The 18,128-nt window shown below is 37.8% G+C and overlaps 1 protein-coding gene across 1 annotated transcript; it reads left to right on the top strand.

The window, feature by feature from the left end:
• The first annotated feature begins 4,225 nt into the window (after positions 1-4,225).
• On the top strand, positions 4,226-5,443 carry LOC149154067 (uncharacterized). Its single transcript, XM_089444032.1, has one exon. It carries the CDS (start codon positions 4,226-4,228, stop codon positions 5,441-5,443), a length of 1,218 nt encoding a protein of 405 aa, XP_089300158.1.
• Positions 5,444-18,128: the final 12,685 nt, after the last annotated feature.

Genomic DNA, 18,128 nt, shown 5'->3' with positions numbered 1-18,128 from the left:
AATAAGACCTTTCTTGTGTACGTAAGGAAGGTGACTAGATGGCACTGGTAGTGTGATTGGAATGGTACGTAGGGGAGGCGGTTGGAAGGCACTGGTAGTGAGTCCATGATGATAATGAATCACCAAATCACCTTCAACCTGCAACCTGTTGATTATAAGTTTTGGTGAAAATTCATGAGAAAAAAGAGTTGTCTCACATAGCTAGTTGGTGTGATCATAGTGAAACTCTATGGAATTGACACGAACTTAAAATCTCAAGCTTCTCCCCTTAATGGTGATGGCCAACAACTCCAACATCATGTAAGTATATTCTCATTAATTATGATTTCCTTTTATCATATAATTGTTTATTTATCAAATCATCTATATCTAATTCACTAACAAGAAGTTTCATGGTAGGCTTCATGCTTGCATTTGGAATTCATGGGCAAGATAATTGTACCTAGTTCATTGAAAACAAGTTTCATGGTACGTTTCAAGCTTGCATTTGGAATTCATGGGAAACTATCTTGCAGAGCTAACAGAGCGGAGAAACACAAAAATTAACACACACAAACCATAGGAGTTATTGCTCTTCTCTATTGATCACACAAACTTGATTGATTACAATGAACTCGGTGAGGGGTATTTATACTTTTTGGACTAGCTACTCGCACAAAATAACTCAACATGCACACAAACTCTAAATTCGAATTTTCCCAAAATATAACTTAACTCGAACTCACTCAACTTGATTTAGTTAACTGACTCTCTTAAATTTAGCCAACTTTGGCATGTGGGAGTAATTACAATTTCTAACATTCCCCCTTAATTGTGACCGTATGACTCAACATAACTCAACTGGTCTCAACATGACTTAACTATGCCTGCTAGGATTACAATAGAAATTGACTCAATTATCACTCAAACATGCTTGTTGGATTATGTCTCAACTAGGCTTACAATGACTCAAAACTTTTATAATTTTGCATTTTATTTTTCTCTTCTTCCAAATTCTATATGCTCAAAATTGCCTCATCCTCTGTTGCGCATTCTTACTGTAGGCTCCTTATTTCTTTCCTTATTGTTGCTACTATGTTTCTTTGACTTGTTTTGAATTTGATCTGAGTCAGTTTTCTACAACTTCATTTTCAAGGATTCTTTCTTTTGTGGCTATCCTAGCACATGTAGAAACAACGCTTCGGGGGGTAAGAAAAGCCTCCTAGAGACAGCCTTTGGGTTGATTATAGACCAGTTCCTAGGACATCTTAGGTAGTGCTAGCAAATTTATCTTGAGAGCTTGTAGCACTAATAGTTTTCTGTCACGAATAGTTTGAAAAGGGTTGGTTCAGAACCACTCATGAAAGCACAATGTAAGAAATAACATGTGTGCAGAATTCCATAGGGAGTAATACTCAAACAATGGTGGCCAAAGCAGATTGAAACTCGCAGCAAATCAATTGTTAATGGAGATGGAATAGTAGAAGACAATAGAGAGAAAATCCATCAAAACAGAGCTTAGACTTTAAGAATTATGTATCTCTAGATTTAGAGGAAAACGAGAGCAATGAAAGGTTTATGAGATTCTGAGATGCATGGAGCACCTTTTAAATACCTTATCACCATATCAATACAGGCATTCTTTATCAAAGACTTGACTTAAATGAATCTGCATTAGTGGAAATATATCTAGCTACTACTTACATGCAATCTGAGGAGAATGTCAAACACATATGGAAATACTAAGAGAGAAAAACATATTGCAAATCAAGGAGTTGGAATCACCACAATTCTTCCATTAAATTCTCTGATAGAGTGCATACATCAATGTTCATAAAATTCCTTTGTGAAACAAGAAAAGGATCCACTCAGGAGTTTTTTCCCAGAATTCTGAACCTTTTGGTAAGTGTTGCTTCCTTCTATTTATCTGGGGAGGGGAGATTTGAACAGTGGTTACAAAAAATATCTCAGTCGAGCCTCAGCTATCAGATCGACTACCTGTCTCAGCCTAGGATGGATCTGTGGCCAAAAAATGACTACAAAAGATTTAATTGTTTCATTAAATTGTAACAAGGTAAATAATACAAAACAGGTTAACAATTATATGAAAATTCCAGCAAAATATCTCCATGCCCATCCCTGGGATTTCCTTTGATCAAGTGAATGCTTGGTCATGATCTTCCTCCTTTGGTACTCAGCTGGTTCTCGTCACTTCTGCCTTTACTGCTTGAATCACTCGTTCTCCAGAGCTAGGAGTGCTTCGACTGTAAGTTTAATTCCATGGTACATAAACAGAGGTCATCTAGGCAGCACTTCATCTTCCCTCTACATGGAGCTCCATGTTGAACCATTAAGTCCTCCCGAGCTTCCATACATTCATTTACTCTGATTGTGTTGATCTTGATTTCTTATCACAATGGGCTTTACAAGGTCAGCACATGTCGATTTCTGAATTCTCCATATCCTTCTTAAATGTCTCTATTGCCGACCAACCACGTCTTTGAAGCCCTGCATTTCATTATCAGGAAGTTATTACATCGATATTTTATATTAAAATTTATTACAGAATGGCGCATTCTGGTCCACTTTAGCCCCTTTTTCTTTGAGCCCCTTCCCCCTTTTTCTTCATATGACCGAGGGCTATGACCAGGCGCTTAGTCCTCGGGCACTAGGGCCTTTGGATGCATGTCTGGGAGACTCATTCCTTTGTTAAAAAAGATCCTACATATCGGAAAAATACTTGACCTTTACGTTGAACAACCATTGCAACATTGTGAGCATCAATAACTGATTGGGCCCACTCGGAGTATCACAATCAGCACATCGGCAGTTTCCAAGCCATGCCATTGGTGTGACCTTCAAAAACTTGCGATCACCAATTGCGAGATTTCCTGTAACACTTAGCCCTTGGTTTCTCACCCTTCCTTTGACCACGAGCTAGCCCCCATATCAGAGCCCCCCAATCGGAGGAGAGAGAAAGGGCCCGCCTACCCTGGTTTTTTCGCTGATTTCCTTTGTAAATCCGCTTTTGGGTTCCCTTGGCGATTTTACATTGTCGCCCCTTTTCCTGGCATCTTCTTTATAATGGTCATTTTGCAAAATGTCGGGACCTTTGATTGTCAATTTATGCGATTTTCCCTTAAGGCCTTTTCTCCTTGGCTTTTGGTTTTCAAGGGAAACTCTAATTTGTTATAACTTCTGATTCCAGGGTCCATTTGAGGAGTTCTATATGTCATTGGAAAGCTAATTTTGAGCTTTACCCATTTGAGTTGGTCCAATCAATCTTTGATTTCTTTTGTGACCTTGGAGATGGCTTCAAACTTTTCTTCCTTGCACCTTTTAAATAGCTGAAGACAAGTTTTACAGAGGGTGACAACATTGGCTCCACCTGGGGATAGTGCCTTGCTGGAAAGGTGTTGAGAACCTGCAGACCAGTAGCCTTCACCATTGGGCATGGAGTCAAAAATTATAATGCACTTATACAACCAGAAAATCTCCATGGAACTTTATTTGCAGGGGGGTCTTTCCTCATCAAACTAAAACATAGAAAAGTAAATTCTAACAACTGGAAAATAAATGCTCAGCTAATGATATTATTTATATACAACTCCTACTTATGTATTGGGCATCAATTCACCTAAGTGAGTTCATCCCTCCAATGGAACCAGGTCAGCATTTGGGTGTTGGACCTAATGCCTTCATTCTCTAGGAATTCAACAATTAAAATAGGCATGTACCACAAAAAATATTTGGACAAAAAATTTTATATGTGCCCCCAAAGTGGTAGTTGATGCTCGGCTCTTTTAATCTCCTCCCTTAACCTTCTAATGGGGTTGTGTTATTGAAAATTAGTGGCTAACATGTGAATTCACCCCATAAGAGCTTCAGACCAAAGGTTTGACACATACCTTGGAATTGATGCATATTGTTGCAGGCGAAAGAAAGATTCCATGTAGTCAGCTACTAGATCAGGGAAATGATGAGAAAAAATTATAGTTGTCTCCCTTTCTTGAACAGATTCTAGGGAGGAATCTTTTGGCAATAGACAGGCATAGTCATTGCTTAGCTCTTCAACTTTGGGCTCTTCTTGAAGGAGCTATTGTTGGTAGTATTCTCTCCACTTGTTTGTAAGTGGATCCCTTTGATTTTTGCATGGGTAGGATGGAATAAGATTGCACTGCCTAAGAAATGGGGAGGCTGGGGTCTAAAAGACCTTCCTTTATTTGCACAAGCCCTTGCAGCAAAAATGGGTTGGACTCTGTTGACTGGACAAAACCTTTGGACTGCCATCACATATCATAAGTATATTTGGCCTCAGCAAATCATGGATTGGGTTCGTTTGCCAAGTTGGCCTAAAACTGGCATCTCATCTGTCTGGAAGGCACTCCTTCATTCTCTACCACACATCAGGGATAATCTGGCCTGGAGAATCAACGATGGAACTATGGCCCGCATTGGCTTGGACCCATGGACTGGAGGTGGAGGAAGATATCAGCTGTCTAGAGAACTCATACAACACCTACATTCTCATGAGCTCAAGGTGATTGCAAATATTGCAGACCATCATAATTCCACCATCTTCTTCCAAGGATGGAAAACCGCCTTGCAGCTTGATTTACCACAATGTTGGCACCAAGAATGGCACGAATATATATCTGCACTATCTGAATCTCATATCAGGATTAAAGAGGGCCCTGATGAACTTATTTGGTGTCATGCGGAAAATGGTATCTACTCCCCCAAGACTGGATATCTATCCCTGATCTCCCACAAGATACCGGAGCAGATTACTTTCTGGTGGAAGAGTATTTGGAAACTTACAGCGCCTCCTCGGACCAGACTATTTTTCTGGTGTATCCTTAGAGACAAAGTTCCTACGGGCGAGAATCTCACACACCGATCCTTCCATGGGCCGAATTGGTGTACCTTGTGCAAAAACTCAACTGAATCGACCCTACATCTTTTTCTGAAATGCACAGCCCTGATTACTCTCTGGAAAAATATTTCTACCTCCATACATTATACAGGGCATTGGGAAGGTGCTGACCTCAACAGTGCATGGGAATGTTGGTTCAATCAGCATAAGGGTTCCAAACTTCAAAGTCTCCCTCTGATTATCAGTTGGCATCTCTGGCTGGCTCGAAACCGCTCTATATTTGACAACAAACCTGTGTGTTGGCCACACATTGCGGCCTGTATTGTATCGGCATATAATGAGATGCCTGAACCTCAACAACCTCGAGCCCGAAGGCCACATGCCCCTCCTCATATTGATAAAAATACCCCTTGGGCGTATTTCGATGGTGCAGCACAACAGCAGGGATGTGGTGGTGGTTTCATCATATACATAAGTGAACAACACTTCTACAAAGTTAAGATGGGATTAGGGCTGGAACAAACAATTTCGCAGAACTCATCACCCTCCATCACCTCTTGCATTTCTCTTTGGGACATAATTGCATGAGCTTAAATATTTTTGGAGACTCGAAGATCATTATTAATTGGTTCAATAATATTACTGCTTGTCACATACACACACTCAGTAATATTTTGGATGAAGTAAACATTTTCAAGGCTCAATTTAATAACATCACATGCAATCATATTTACAAGGAATATAACAGTTGTGCTGACGGGCTATCCAAGGAGGCCACGGTACTTCCCAGAGGAGAGTGGATGTTTGAAACCAGCTCAAGAAAAGATAGAAAAGATAGATCAACGCCTTAGAATTCAGCCTCTTCGAGGGGGCAACCTCCTTTACATTACATAAATGAACAATTCTTCGATGATACAAATGAAAATACCTCCTTTCTATATATAGGAGTCTAAGGGGTCATAACATAATCAGAGCCGACATAATAATAATAATGTAAGGCACAATAATAACAATAGTGGGCTTCTATGGGGAACAATAGTAACAATATGGGCACTACATGGGTACATCAATATAATAAGTAGGTTATACTAATAACAATAAGGGGTTACACTAGTAGTATAGGGGCCTAACATGCCCCTCTCCTTCAAAAAGCGTTGTCCTCAATGCTTGAGTAGTTCTTGATGCTTCTGTATAAAATTCTTGTCCTCCCATGTGGAATCTTCAGCGGGTAAGTTCTTCCACTTGATGAGATACTCTGAAATTGATCGATTTCGTAGCTGTCAGAATCTTGTTTCTGTGACTGCTCCAGGTTCCAATATGATTTTTCCTTCCTCTTCAATTTCTGGCAATATTGTTTGAATTGGGATCTTTCGCAACTTTTGAATAAGTGGCCATACTTCTTCGTCCTTCTTCCATTCATCCCTTGCTTCGTTTATCCAATCTAGTTGGATAATATAAATAGCACAAAACAATGCTTCCACATCCTCATCCTTGAAGAGTCTTCCCATTCGGTAAGGTCGCCATTTTTTAAGTGCATGTAGTATTGCCAACATTTCCTTTACATAAATAGCTTGCTTGAGATGTAGCAGTAAAAATACCCAATCACCTACATCAAAACATTTTTCACTACGATGTTTATCTACCTGTTGTTTCGTTTGATTTTGCACCAAAGTGGCGTTATCCTTTAAAAGTTGAAGAACTTGTTGTTGATGCTCGATGTGATCTTTCACTGCTTGAACCTTTTTCTTCTTGATATGTCCTTCTATCTCTAGAGTTTGAGGAGTGGTAATTTCTTCCAATCCTTTACAAGATATGGTTGGATTCATTTCTTGATGCTCGATGTGATCTTTCACTTCTTGAACATTTTTCTTCTTGATATGTCCTTCTATCTTGATAGTTTGAGGAGTGGTAATTTCGAACAATGAATTACAAGATATGGTTGGATTCATTTCTTCTTTCTCGATGTGATCTTTCACTTCTTGCACATTTTTCTTCTTGATATGTCCTTCTATCTTGAGAGTTTGAGGAGTGGTAATTCTTGCCAATGCTTTACAAGATATGGTCTGATTCATTTCTTCTTTCTCTGGGGTGGGGTCCTGGTGTATATCTTCTTCTTTTGATGTTTCTTGATCCTTTTCTTCCTCCTCTTCATATTCTATGTAAAATAATTTCTTCTCAGCACACTTATGACCTTTAGTGCATTTGCTATCACAATTGTAACAAAGCCCTTTTTCTCTTTTTTCTTCCAATTGTTGTGGTGTAACCCTTGTAGGTTGTGGAAGGCTAGGAGAAACAACACTTCCATATTTATAGTTGTGAGGGGTACGCTTCCTGGTTTCCATAATTTTGCTTTCCTCTATGTCACAAAGCCCTTTTACTCTTTCCAATTGTTGTGGTGTTGCTCTAAAGAAGGTGTTGCTCTTTGTATCCTCATAATGTGCTATCATTTCCTCCGTGAAAATTGACCACATAACAAGTTGTTTACGAGAACAAAGCCCTTCGTACCATAAAAATTGATCTGATTCTAAATATGAAGATGCAATACATAACTTTTGTAACAGTTGTACACCATGTAGATCAAAATATTGCTCCATCTGAAGTATCCAATTTATCGGATCCTTGCCATCAAACTTCCTCATCTTGCTTTTTCTTGATTTTAGGAGCTCGACCTTGAAATTACTGTAACTCTGTACTTTTGGATCTTTAAGTTCTGAAATTATTACCTATACTAGCCCTCTGTGTCCTCTTTCCAATGCCACCAGTCTGATCCAAATTGGATTCTCTAAGAAAGAGTTATGCACAATCTCCCAAGATGACCTGAATATAGACCTTTCCAGAAGAGCGAAACTGTATGAAGTGCCACGTGTCACTGTTTCGCTCTTTGGATCTGAAAAATGCATATAAGAAACTACAATCCGTCCTCTTTCTGTACCTTCTTACGAAATTTCAATCCGATCCCCAGAGAGAAAGTTATGACGATTTTCCCCAGGTCACCTGTTTGGAATGTAATTCAGGAGTCTGCAAAAAGACCAAGTTCCTCATATCATATCTCCGCAAATATAGCGCGAAAAGCTCTGAAATTCGGACCCGAGGTTCAGCGCAATTTCTTCTCAAATGGGTTTTTTTTTCAACCTCTGAAACGTCGCAGAAAAAAGTTATAGCGAAAATGCCACGATGACCTATTTGGAGCAGCGAAACCCTAGAATCCAAAGCTCTGATACCAAATGTTATGGAACCAGCTCAAGAAAAGATAGAAAATATAGATCAACGCCTTAGAATTCAGCCTCTTCGAGGGGGAAACCTCCTTTACATTACATAAATGAACAATTCTTCGATGATACAAATGAAAATACCTCCTTTCTATATATAGGAGTCTAAGGGGTCATAACATAATCAGAGCCGACATAATAATAATAATGTAAGGGCACAATAATAACAATAGTGGGCTTCTATGGGGCACAATAGTAACAATATGGGCACTACATGGGTACATCAATATAATAAGTGGGTTATACTAATAACAATAAGGGGTTACACTAGTAGTATAGGGGCCTAACAGTGGATGATCCAGGAATAGCGAGGGACCAATGAATTCTGCTACTATCACCACCCATACATAGATCAGCATTACCACAGGGCAGAGAGCCCTTGATCACTGGTTTTTGAAATTTTTTTAGAAATGTTTATATTGAAAACTTTGTATATATTATACAGGATATATTTATGTATGGCCCTGCGTGGCATATGTACAGACTTATAACAGGCTCCTATTATATTTTGAATGAACACCCTGCGTGGTGAATCTGAACAGTATATAGTTTTTGGTGAACCCTCACAATTTTGACTGAGCCCTCTGGGGCTAGACAGATACAACATATGAAATCGCATCTACAATATGTAATTTTTCAAAGTTAATGAAAGATTACGAGTTTTCCAGTGGAAAAAGTGGATCCCTTTGACAATATACAACGATCTCATCCTCCTTTGAATCATATGATTTATATATCAGAGAAAATTCATCAACTTTAATATCATCTTCTTGAACTAGTTCTCCATTTGAAGGATGTGGATCATAAATTGGATCCTCTTTATCAACCTCCTAGTGGGCCTCCTCTTTTTGTCCAGCTTCCCATAACTGAGATTGTTGTGGTTCTTCATCCCTTGACTCTCCATCAGAGTCATACACATCACAAGAAGGAGAATCATCAACTTCGATTGAATGAGATCTCAGAGGGTTTGTTTGCAGCTCGACGTTATCTCTTTCTCCTCTTTCTTGATCACTGGGTGATGCTTCTCAATGTGAGTAGATGTCTTCTTGGAACAGAGTCTCACAAACATCTTCAGCAGGATCATTAACCTCATAAATATTTTCAATATTATAATGTGCACAACAATCTTCAAACAGAGCATCTAGTAGACAATATTTTCTGCAATAATGATTGAATGTTAAGTGAAATCTCTTTAAATAAGATATGTTGCCACGAGGTATTTTTTTGTACCAAACTTTAGCATCTCCCTCTAAAGAATGCATGAACAACTTCATTTTCACATCTTCAAAAACAATACCCTGTTGTTCCATGCATTCATGAAAATATTTGAGGTGTTGGTCTGGTCTTCTATCTGTGTTTCCACTGAATCTAGGCAAATAGGTCTCCCATTCTAGATATGAAGGGACTTGATTGGGATAACCAACAATAGATTAAAAATCCAGTGGGGAAAATTTGGTGGCCAAGGATTTGATTCAGGAGCCCATTTTGAAAACCCCTCTAGGTGAGTAATCTCAAGTTCAAATATAGTCGAAGTTTTCTATTGTTTAGCATCAAAGCGAGTATGAGGTTGCTTGAAATCCAAGATGATCAGACAAATATATAGACAGTGGAGTCGCCAGGATGTTTACCATAAAATTGAAATAATGGAGTAGCCAAGGTGAGAGATATTCAACCCACACTTCCCTGTCTCACCTAACAGAGGGAATGTAAATATTTTTCGTACCCACGGAAAAATATTCTAATCCGTTCCTCGACAATGACGCCAAAAAGATGTTGTGGCTAATTCTAGCACGTGTATCAGCAATGCGGGATAAGAAAATCCTCCTAGAGACAGCCCCTAGGTTGATTATAGACCAATGCCTAGGAGATCTTAAGTAGTGCTAGCATATTTATCTTCAGAGCTTGTAGCACTAATAGTTTTATGTCACGAATAGTTTGAAAAGGGTTGGTTCAGAACCGCTCATGAAAGCAGAATGTAAGAAATAATATGTGTGTATAATTCCACAAGGAGTAATACTCGAACAATGGTGGCCAAAGTAGGTTGAAACTCACAGGAAATTAATTGTTTATGGAGATGGAATAGCAGAAGACAATAGAGCCTGAAAAACCATCAAAACAGAGCTTAAAATTTAAGAATTGTGTATCTCTGGATTTAGAGGAAAACAAGAGCAAGGAAAGGTTTATGAGATGTTGAGATGCATGGAGTGCCTTTTAAAGACCTTATCACCATATCAATACAGGCATTATTTATCAAAGACTTGACTGAAATGAATCTGCATATAATGGAAATATATCTAGTTGCTACTTACATGCAATCTGAGGAGAATGTCAAACACATATGGAAATACTAAGAGAGAAAAACATATTGTAAATCAAGGAGTTGGAATCACCACAATTCTTCCATTAATTTCTCTGATAGAGTGCATACATCAATGTTCATATAATGCCTTTGTGAAACAAGAAAAGGATCCACTCAAGAGTTTCTTTCCAAAAATTCTAAACCTTTTGGTAAGTGTTGCTTCCCTCTATTTATCTGGGGAGGGGAGCTTTGAATAGTGGTTACAATAAATATCTCAGTTGAGCCTTAGCTATTATATCAACTAGTTGTCTCGGCCTGGGATGGCTCTATGGGCAAAATATGACTACAAAAGATTTAATTGCTTCATTAAATTGCAACAAGGTACAAAATACAAAACATGTCAACAATTAGATGAAAAAATCCAACAAAATATTTGCATTCCTATCCCTGGGATTGCCTTTGATTAGCTGAATGCTTGGTCATGATCTTCCTCCTGTGGTATTCGGCTAGTTCTCGTCGTTTTTGCCTTTACTGCTTGAATCGCTCGTACTCTAGAGCTGGGAGTGTTTCGACTGTGAGTTTAATGCCATGGTACAGAAACAGAGGTCATCTGGGCAGTACTTCGTCTTCCCTCTACATGGAGCTCCATGCTGAATCATTAAGTCCTCCCAAGCTTCCATACATTCATTTACTCTGTCTCTTTTGAGCCTGATTTCCTGTCATAAGGGGCTTTACAAGGTCAGCCCATGCCAATTTTTAAATGCTCAATATCCTTCTTAAATGTCTCAGTTTCCAACCTGTCACGTCTTTAAAGCCTTGTATTCCATTATCGGGCAGTTATTACATCGGGATTTTATATTAAAATTTCTTACAGAACAGCGCATTCTGATGCACTTTAGCCCCTTTTTCTTTGAGCCCCTTCCCCCTTTTCCTTCATATGACCGAGGGCTATGACCAGACGCTTAGTCCTCAGGTGCTAGGGCCTTTGGATGCGTGTCTAGGAGACTCATTCCTTTGTTAAACAAAATCCTGCATATCAGCAAAATCCTTGACCTTTACATTGGACAACCCTTGCAACATTGTGAGTGTCGATCGCCGATTGGGCCCACCCAGAGTATCACAATTGGCACATTGGCAGTTTCTAAGTTGTGCCATTGGTGTGACCTTCAAAAACTTGCAATCTATGATTGCAGGATTTCCTGTAACACTTATCCCTTGGTTTCTCTCCCTTCCTTTGACCACGGGCTAACCCCCATATTGAACCCCCAGTCAGAGGAGAGAGAAAGGGACTGCCTGCCCCTGGTTTTTTCATTGATTTTCTTTGTAAATCCCCTTTTGGGTTCCATCGGCGATTTTACATTGTCGCCTCTTTTTCCTGGCATCTTATTTATAATGCTCATTTTTCAGACCATCGAGACATTCGATTGCCAATTTGCAGGATTTTCCCTTAAGGACTTTTCTCCTTGGCTTTCGGTTTTCAATGGCAACTCTGATTTGTTATAACTTCTGATTCCAAGGTCCATTTGAGGAGTTCTATATGTCGTTGGAAAGCTAATTCCGAGCTTTACCCATTGGAGGAGGTCCAATCAATCTTTGACTACTTTTGTGACCCTGAATATGGTTATAAACTTTTCTGCCAAATTTCACCTTTTTAACAGTTGAAGACAAGTTTTGTAGAGGGTGACAACACTTTCACTCATGGACTATTGCCAAAACACTTCATCTTGAAACTATCTCCTTCCCTTTATTGCTTGTACTTTATATTCCTATCTTTCTTTCTGCCATATTTCTTGATAGAAGAATCTTATCTCTTCTTGACTCCATTGTTGAAAAATGGTTTTAATGCATTCTTCCTTGTTTTCAAAAATTTCCATATATTTCTTTTCACTTTCATCATCACGTACTACTGCTTTTTTCCTATAATATGCACACTCAAGATCAGTGTTCACCATTTCATTCAATTATTTTATTCCAGTTGTTTCTTTAAGAATCACATCAATTTGTTCAATTGGTTTCTGAATCCATTCTTCAATGAGCTTCAAATCTGCATCAAACTTATTAAGAAATTTTATTTCAACTTCATCTCCCATGCTATTTTGAACACCTACATATTCGAAAACAATGTTAAAAACATCTTTGTTATGCTCTTCAATGAGATCTTCCCTCTCTACCTCTTCCTTCTCTGCCTTATTTTCAATTTCATGGAGGTTGCCTTCCATTGTTATGTTATTAGTGGATATTCTCATTAAAAAATATTCAATTACTTTATCCTCTCCTTGATCATCAGTTGCTGCTAGATCACATATTGCTTCATGAGCAGTTCCCATTGCTTCATATCTTGCTGCTACAATGGCATCTTCAACCTTCATTTCTTCATCAAACATGGCACTTTCCATATTTCCATGATCAATCCTTGTTTCACAGATTTCATTACCATAATGTTCATCCACCCTATGGTGGGATATCTTTTTGGTCAATTTAGAGTGTCCTAAATTGCTATATTAATTATCAATCTAGGAGTCGTAAACTGTTGAAGTGTGGCACACTATATGTGCAAGATAACCTATTTCTTACTTTTTGTCGTTTTTTTTTTATTTTGTTTTGGGGGTTTTTATCTTGGTTTATCTCTCAATTTGAAATGGAAATTCTAAAAGACAAGTATGGATATATATTTTCAGGGCAATTATGTCCTTTATAATGATTTCCAAAACTTCAAACTTCAGAGGGTCTTAGAACATACTAATGATGAAATTAATTCCTAAAAGAAAATGAAAATGTGCCACTATTCTAATCAAACAAACAGTGAACTATTGATCATGAAACCATTATCCCTACTGCTGTCTAAATACAAAAGAAATGAATTAAGCTACTGCACTCAAAGAAATCCAAAAATTGCAAGTAAAGTAAAGCTAAAATCAAATTACATCAATTCATAGTCTGACCCCTTGCCAGTTAGTCCAGCTATGGCTTTCGAAGGTAATCATCAACAACTTGAGCAATCTGATATTTAATTGCAGAAAAGTAAAACTAAAATCAAATCACATCAATTCATAGTCTGACCCCTCGCCAGTTAGTCCAACTATGGCTTTCGGAGGTAATCATCAACAACTTGAGCAATCTGATATCTAATTGCAGAAAAGTAAACTAAAATCAAATCACATCAATTCATAGTCTGACCCCTCGCCAGGTAGTCTAAGCTATGGCTTTCGGAGGTAATCATCAACAACTTGAGCAATCTGATATCTAAACTGTCTAACGAAGCAAATGAACTAAACTGAAATCAACAAAATAGAACTGGAATTAAAAGCTAAGAAAAGCAAGTCAGCAGAAAGACTGATTCCATGTCACTAGTTTTTGCAAAAGGAAATGTATGAAGATGCCCGGGCCTACTGTAATCTGGAACATGCACATTGATCAGTGTTAACAGCAATGTACAAAGCATGTAAAATTATGAACAAGAATGAAGCGTTAGTACCATAGTAAATGAAATATACATAAGTGAATAACTATGGCATATTTGCAATAAACATAAAGAAACACAACATGAAACTGTACAGCAATAAGAAACGAAACCTCGGCGTGTGCAGGGGCCCTCTGCACAACCTCGGGCAACAGCTATCAATCAAGAATTACGCTTCACACAATCATGTAGAAACAGAGTCTTCTCATATATTTCAAAACGCAGTCACAACAATGAAACTAGTGTCACGGCACAGTGGGCTTTTTATCAGCAAAATTATATTCAAAAGACTAACTCCTATGCGTATAGAAATGCATTATTTATAGCAAAAGGTTACATAAATGTTTTCCTGTAAACTACGCTGACAGAGGACACGTAAACAACAGTGTCCATGGATTTAGCATCATGGCTGCCAAGATTATGCAATCTATTGAAGACAACTTGTTGGATTCACATCGTGGGCAGCCTACAGGTGTCAGTGTGCCTCCAGAGATCTAGAAATGGCCAAAATCTTTCACGTGCTTGGAAAAGGAGTCTTGTTGCCGTAGGACTCTTCTGTTTGACCACCGTTGACCACGGCCTCCCCTGATGAATTCGACTGAGCCAATAAGACTCGGTCCATGTCCAAGTCATTTCCAACTTGCCCATGTGGCTCGCTTTGCCTGATGACACCTGCAATGTAGACTTTAACAAAAACATCTGCGGAAAGTGACAGGATTCCGCAGCTCAATGAGAAAAAATCTAGTTCAAACAGCAGACACAAAACATAGTTAAAAAAACCACTTTCAATGCTCTTTTATGATTAATATGCAATGATGTTGATAGCTTAGGAGGTCCAAGTGAATGGGAAGAGTCTAGGAAAGTGTATAGGAAATATGCAAGTTCAGGGCTCAACAATATCTGAGCATGCATGTGCTCATTGGCAATTTCAACTTCACCAAATCCATAAGTTGCAGCTAGATTCAGCAATTCACATCTCACTTTGCAGTCATCATCCACATGTGTTTCGTCACAGTGGGATTCACCATCATCTGCATCATCCACATTACAATGTAGTCCTTGAGCATTTATATGTTATTTCTCTATTTCACACAGAGAGTTCAAATTCTCTCTCTACAATCTTTGTTGCATCTTCTTCATCCATATGCATGTCTGCATAATGGGTTTCAATTTTATAGTATTCATGACCATCATCCACTTTTGAGTGGGATTCTCCAAGCTCTGTTGTCCTCTCAGAGTCTTTCTCATATGCCCTTAGATTTGTGACTGACTTCTCTTCATATGACATAACATGTTGCTGCATGTCACTTTCCTTTGCACCAAATTCTTCTTGCAAGATCTGCCATGCTTCCTTGGAAGATGTATCTTTTTCTACCTTACACGGAATTATTTCCTCCATTGCTTTTTGAATGAAACTCAAAGCTAGGGCATCAGTAAACATAGGAGGTGGTAGCAGATCTACGCTACACCAATCAACCTTAGTTTCTTCTTTGTCTTCTACTAGACTTCTCAGTTCCTCAACGGTGGCCTAAACCTCTCTAAACATGCCAATGATCTCTGCCTCTTCTTTTCAACTCCTTTTCATAATATTCTTTTGTCACACTTTGCGATCCATACTGATATCTTTCCTCTATCTTATAGTTTCTTTCTATATTGCATGAGGTTATCTTCCATATCACCCAAATATATATAATTTTTAATATGTTCCCTTGTAAGGCACAATCTTCACCCAAAAAACTCATGCACCTTTTTTGAACGTTCAAACAATGTGCCCTTCTTCTTAAAATTTTCTTCAGCCTTGACTTTCTTACACTGAATTTTTGGATCACGATAAAGGGGAAATTCTACTCAAAAAACTTGTGGTTATCGCAGTGGCGACAATATATATATATATATATATATATATATATATATATATATATATATATATATATATATATATATATATATATATATATATATATATATATATATATGAGTTTTTAATATGTGCCCTTGTAAGGCACAATCTTCACCCAAAAAACTCATGCACCTTTTTTAAACGTTCAAACAATGGGCCCTTCTTAAAATTTTCTTCGGCCTTGACTTTCTTACGCTGAATTTTTGGATCACGACAAAGGGGAAATTCTACTCAAAAAACTTGTGGTTATCGTGGTGGCGAAAATATTGTGTGAACATTGACTCTCACAGCGTGCTTGTGGTTTATGATGACGACTTTTCCAATCATCTAGGGGCACTTGACTCGAGACTATGGATCAACAACGACGAAAAATAATTTCCACTTGTTGTGACTTATTACTCACACTATGTGGTTCTTCAAGCTGCGGCTACAAATTATTTATCTCCTTAGATTATTTAGTTATGATACTAATTTGTTGGAAAGGAAGAGAGGAGAAACACAAAAAATTAACACACACAAGCCATAGGAGTTGCTGCTCTTCTTTATTGATCATACAAAATTGATTGATTACAATGAACCCAATGAGGGGTATTTATAATTTTTGGACTAACTACTCGCCCAGAATAATTCAACATGCACACACACTCTAAATTCGAATTTTCCCAAAATATAACTTAACTCGAACTCACTCAACTTAACTCAATTAACTAAATCTCCTAAATTTAGCCAACTTTGGCATGCATGAGTGATTACAATTTCTAACATATAATTGTTTATTTATCAAATCATTTGTACCTAGTTCACTGAAAAGAATTTTCATGGTAGGTTTCAAGCTTGCATTTGGAATTCATGGGCAAGATAGTTGTACCTAGTTCACTCAAAATAAGTTTCATGGTAGGTTTTAAGCTTGCATTTCGAATTCATGGGCAACTATCTTGTAGAGATAACACTTATGTTTCATGGCACAAATATAATTTCCAAACAATCTCATACTAAAGTCCAATTACCATTAAGTATATTAGATTGAACATGTTTTCAACAATCACTTTGATATATCATTTTTCATCTTTCAATATTATTAAAATTGTATAGCACGACATCCAACCAATGAGCAATTTTTTTTTGGTTTTTTTTTTTATTGTACTTGTTATGGCTGCATTTTTTTTAAATAAACATATAGAAATATAAGAATGATTTTTATCGAACAATTATAAACCATTGTGCTTTTAGCATTTTAGTGAATGCTTAACAACGAGGGATACCATTGCCGACATCTCCTGTTAACAAATAAGATATGTGTGGAAACAAAGTCATGCATGATATTATCCATCGTTTATATGTGTAAAAATAGGTATGGGGTTAACCAAACTATAAATCAAAATATTTGACCACATATCCAAATATATATATATATATATATAAGGTAAACGAGTCATAGCAGAAAAAATTGAAGTATTTCATTAGAAGCATCACATGGTTAAAATACAAAGTCTAACTATGCAAATAGTACATATAAAGTCAATAAAATTTGTGGATGTAGTCTTATTAAAACGAAAGGGAAGAACTACATTTTACTTCTTTTTTTCAGTATGTTAATCTTATAAGAAGGTTCATTACAACTAGGTTGATTATCAATACATATTGCCCATCTAATGATTGCATACATGGATTAGAGCAGAAGCACATATGGGTTCCAATAGCTATTAATACTATGCAACATTCATTAGAGATCGAGAGCTATGAACTTCTGATTTGGTCGTGGGATCCATGTATCCAGTTGGTTGATAGATCACTCCACTTCTCAATGAGAGGGATATGACAATGAGTGATATAGTTTATTTTGGGGTCGACACATGGATGACCGCTAAGGCCTTGACCATGTGGTGATGCATATTTTCTCGTTGTTGCTCAGGATCAAGTCTAGTTGTAGACCAGTAGAATCTCACATCGTTGAGATGCCTTGGTAAGATGTGCTTCATGGTTTTGGGTTTGGACCTTATAGACATTTTGGCATGTGATTCCAGGAAAGGAGGATTCAATATGAGCACGAGGGGTATTGACTTGTGAACAAAGTGGCGCAACATCAATGTGGTAGTCTCTTTCTGAGAATTGCATGTGATCCCAACATTACAAGGCTTAGTAGTTCAACTACCATTAGGGATGAGCTAGTTTTTATAGGGAGATATCACTCATATCTTCCATTGGACCCCAGTTTCGTGGAGAACGTTTATCTTCTTCGTGATTCGTTGGTATTATGGAGTGCCTCACTAGCATGGCAGTGTGATCAGAAGGACGAGGCAGTGGTTAGTTCATGTGAATGAGGACCCTTTTTAGGGGAAGTTGGT

The sequence above is a fragment of the Pinus tabuliformis genome, chromosome 9 (assembly GCF_031772625.1).
Source record: "Pinus tabuliformis cultivar Carrire ecotype Pingquan chromosome 9, CPIR1, whole genome shotgun sequence".
In the NCBI taxonomy this organism is placed as follows: domain Eukaryota; kingdom Viridiplantae; phylum Streptophyta; class Pinopsida; order Pinales; family Pinaceae; genus Pinus; species Pinus tabuliformis.
Note: the sequence above shows the minus strand (reverse complement) of the source record. Positions and strands in the feature narration are given on the sequence as shown.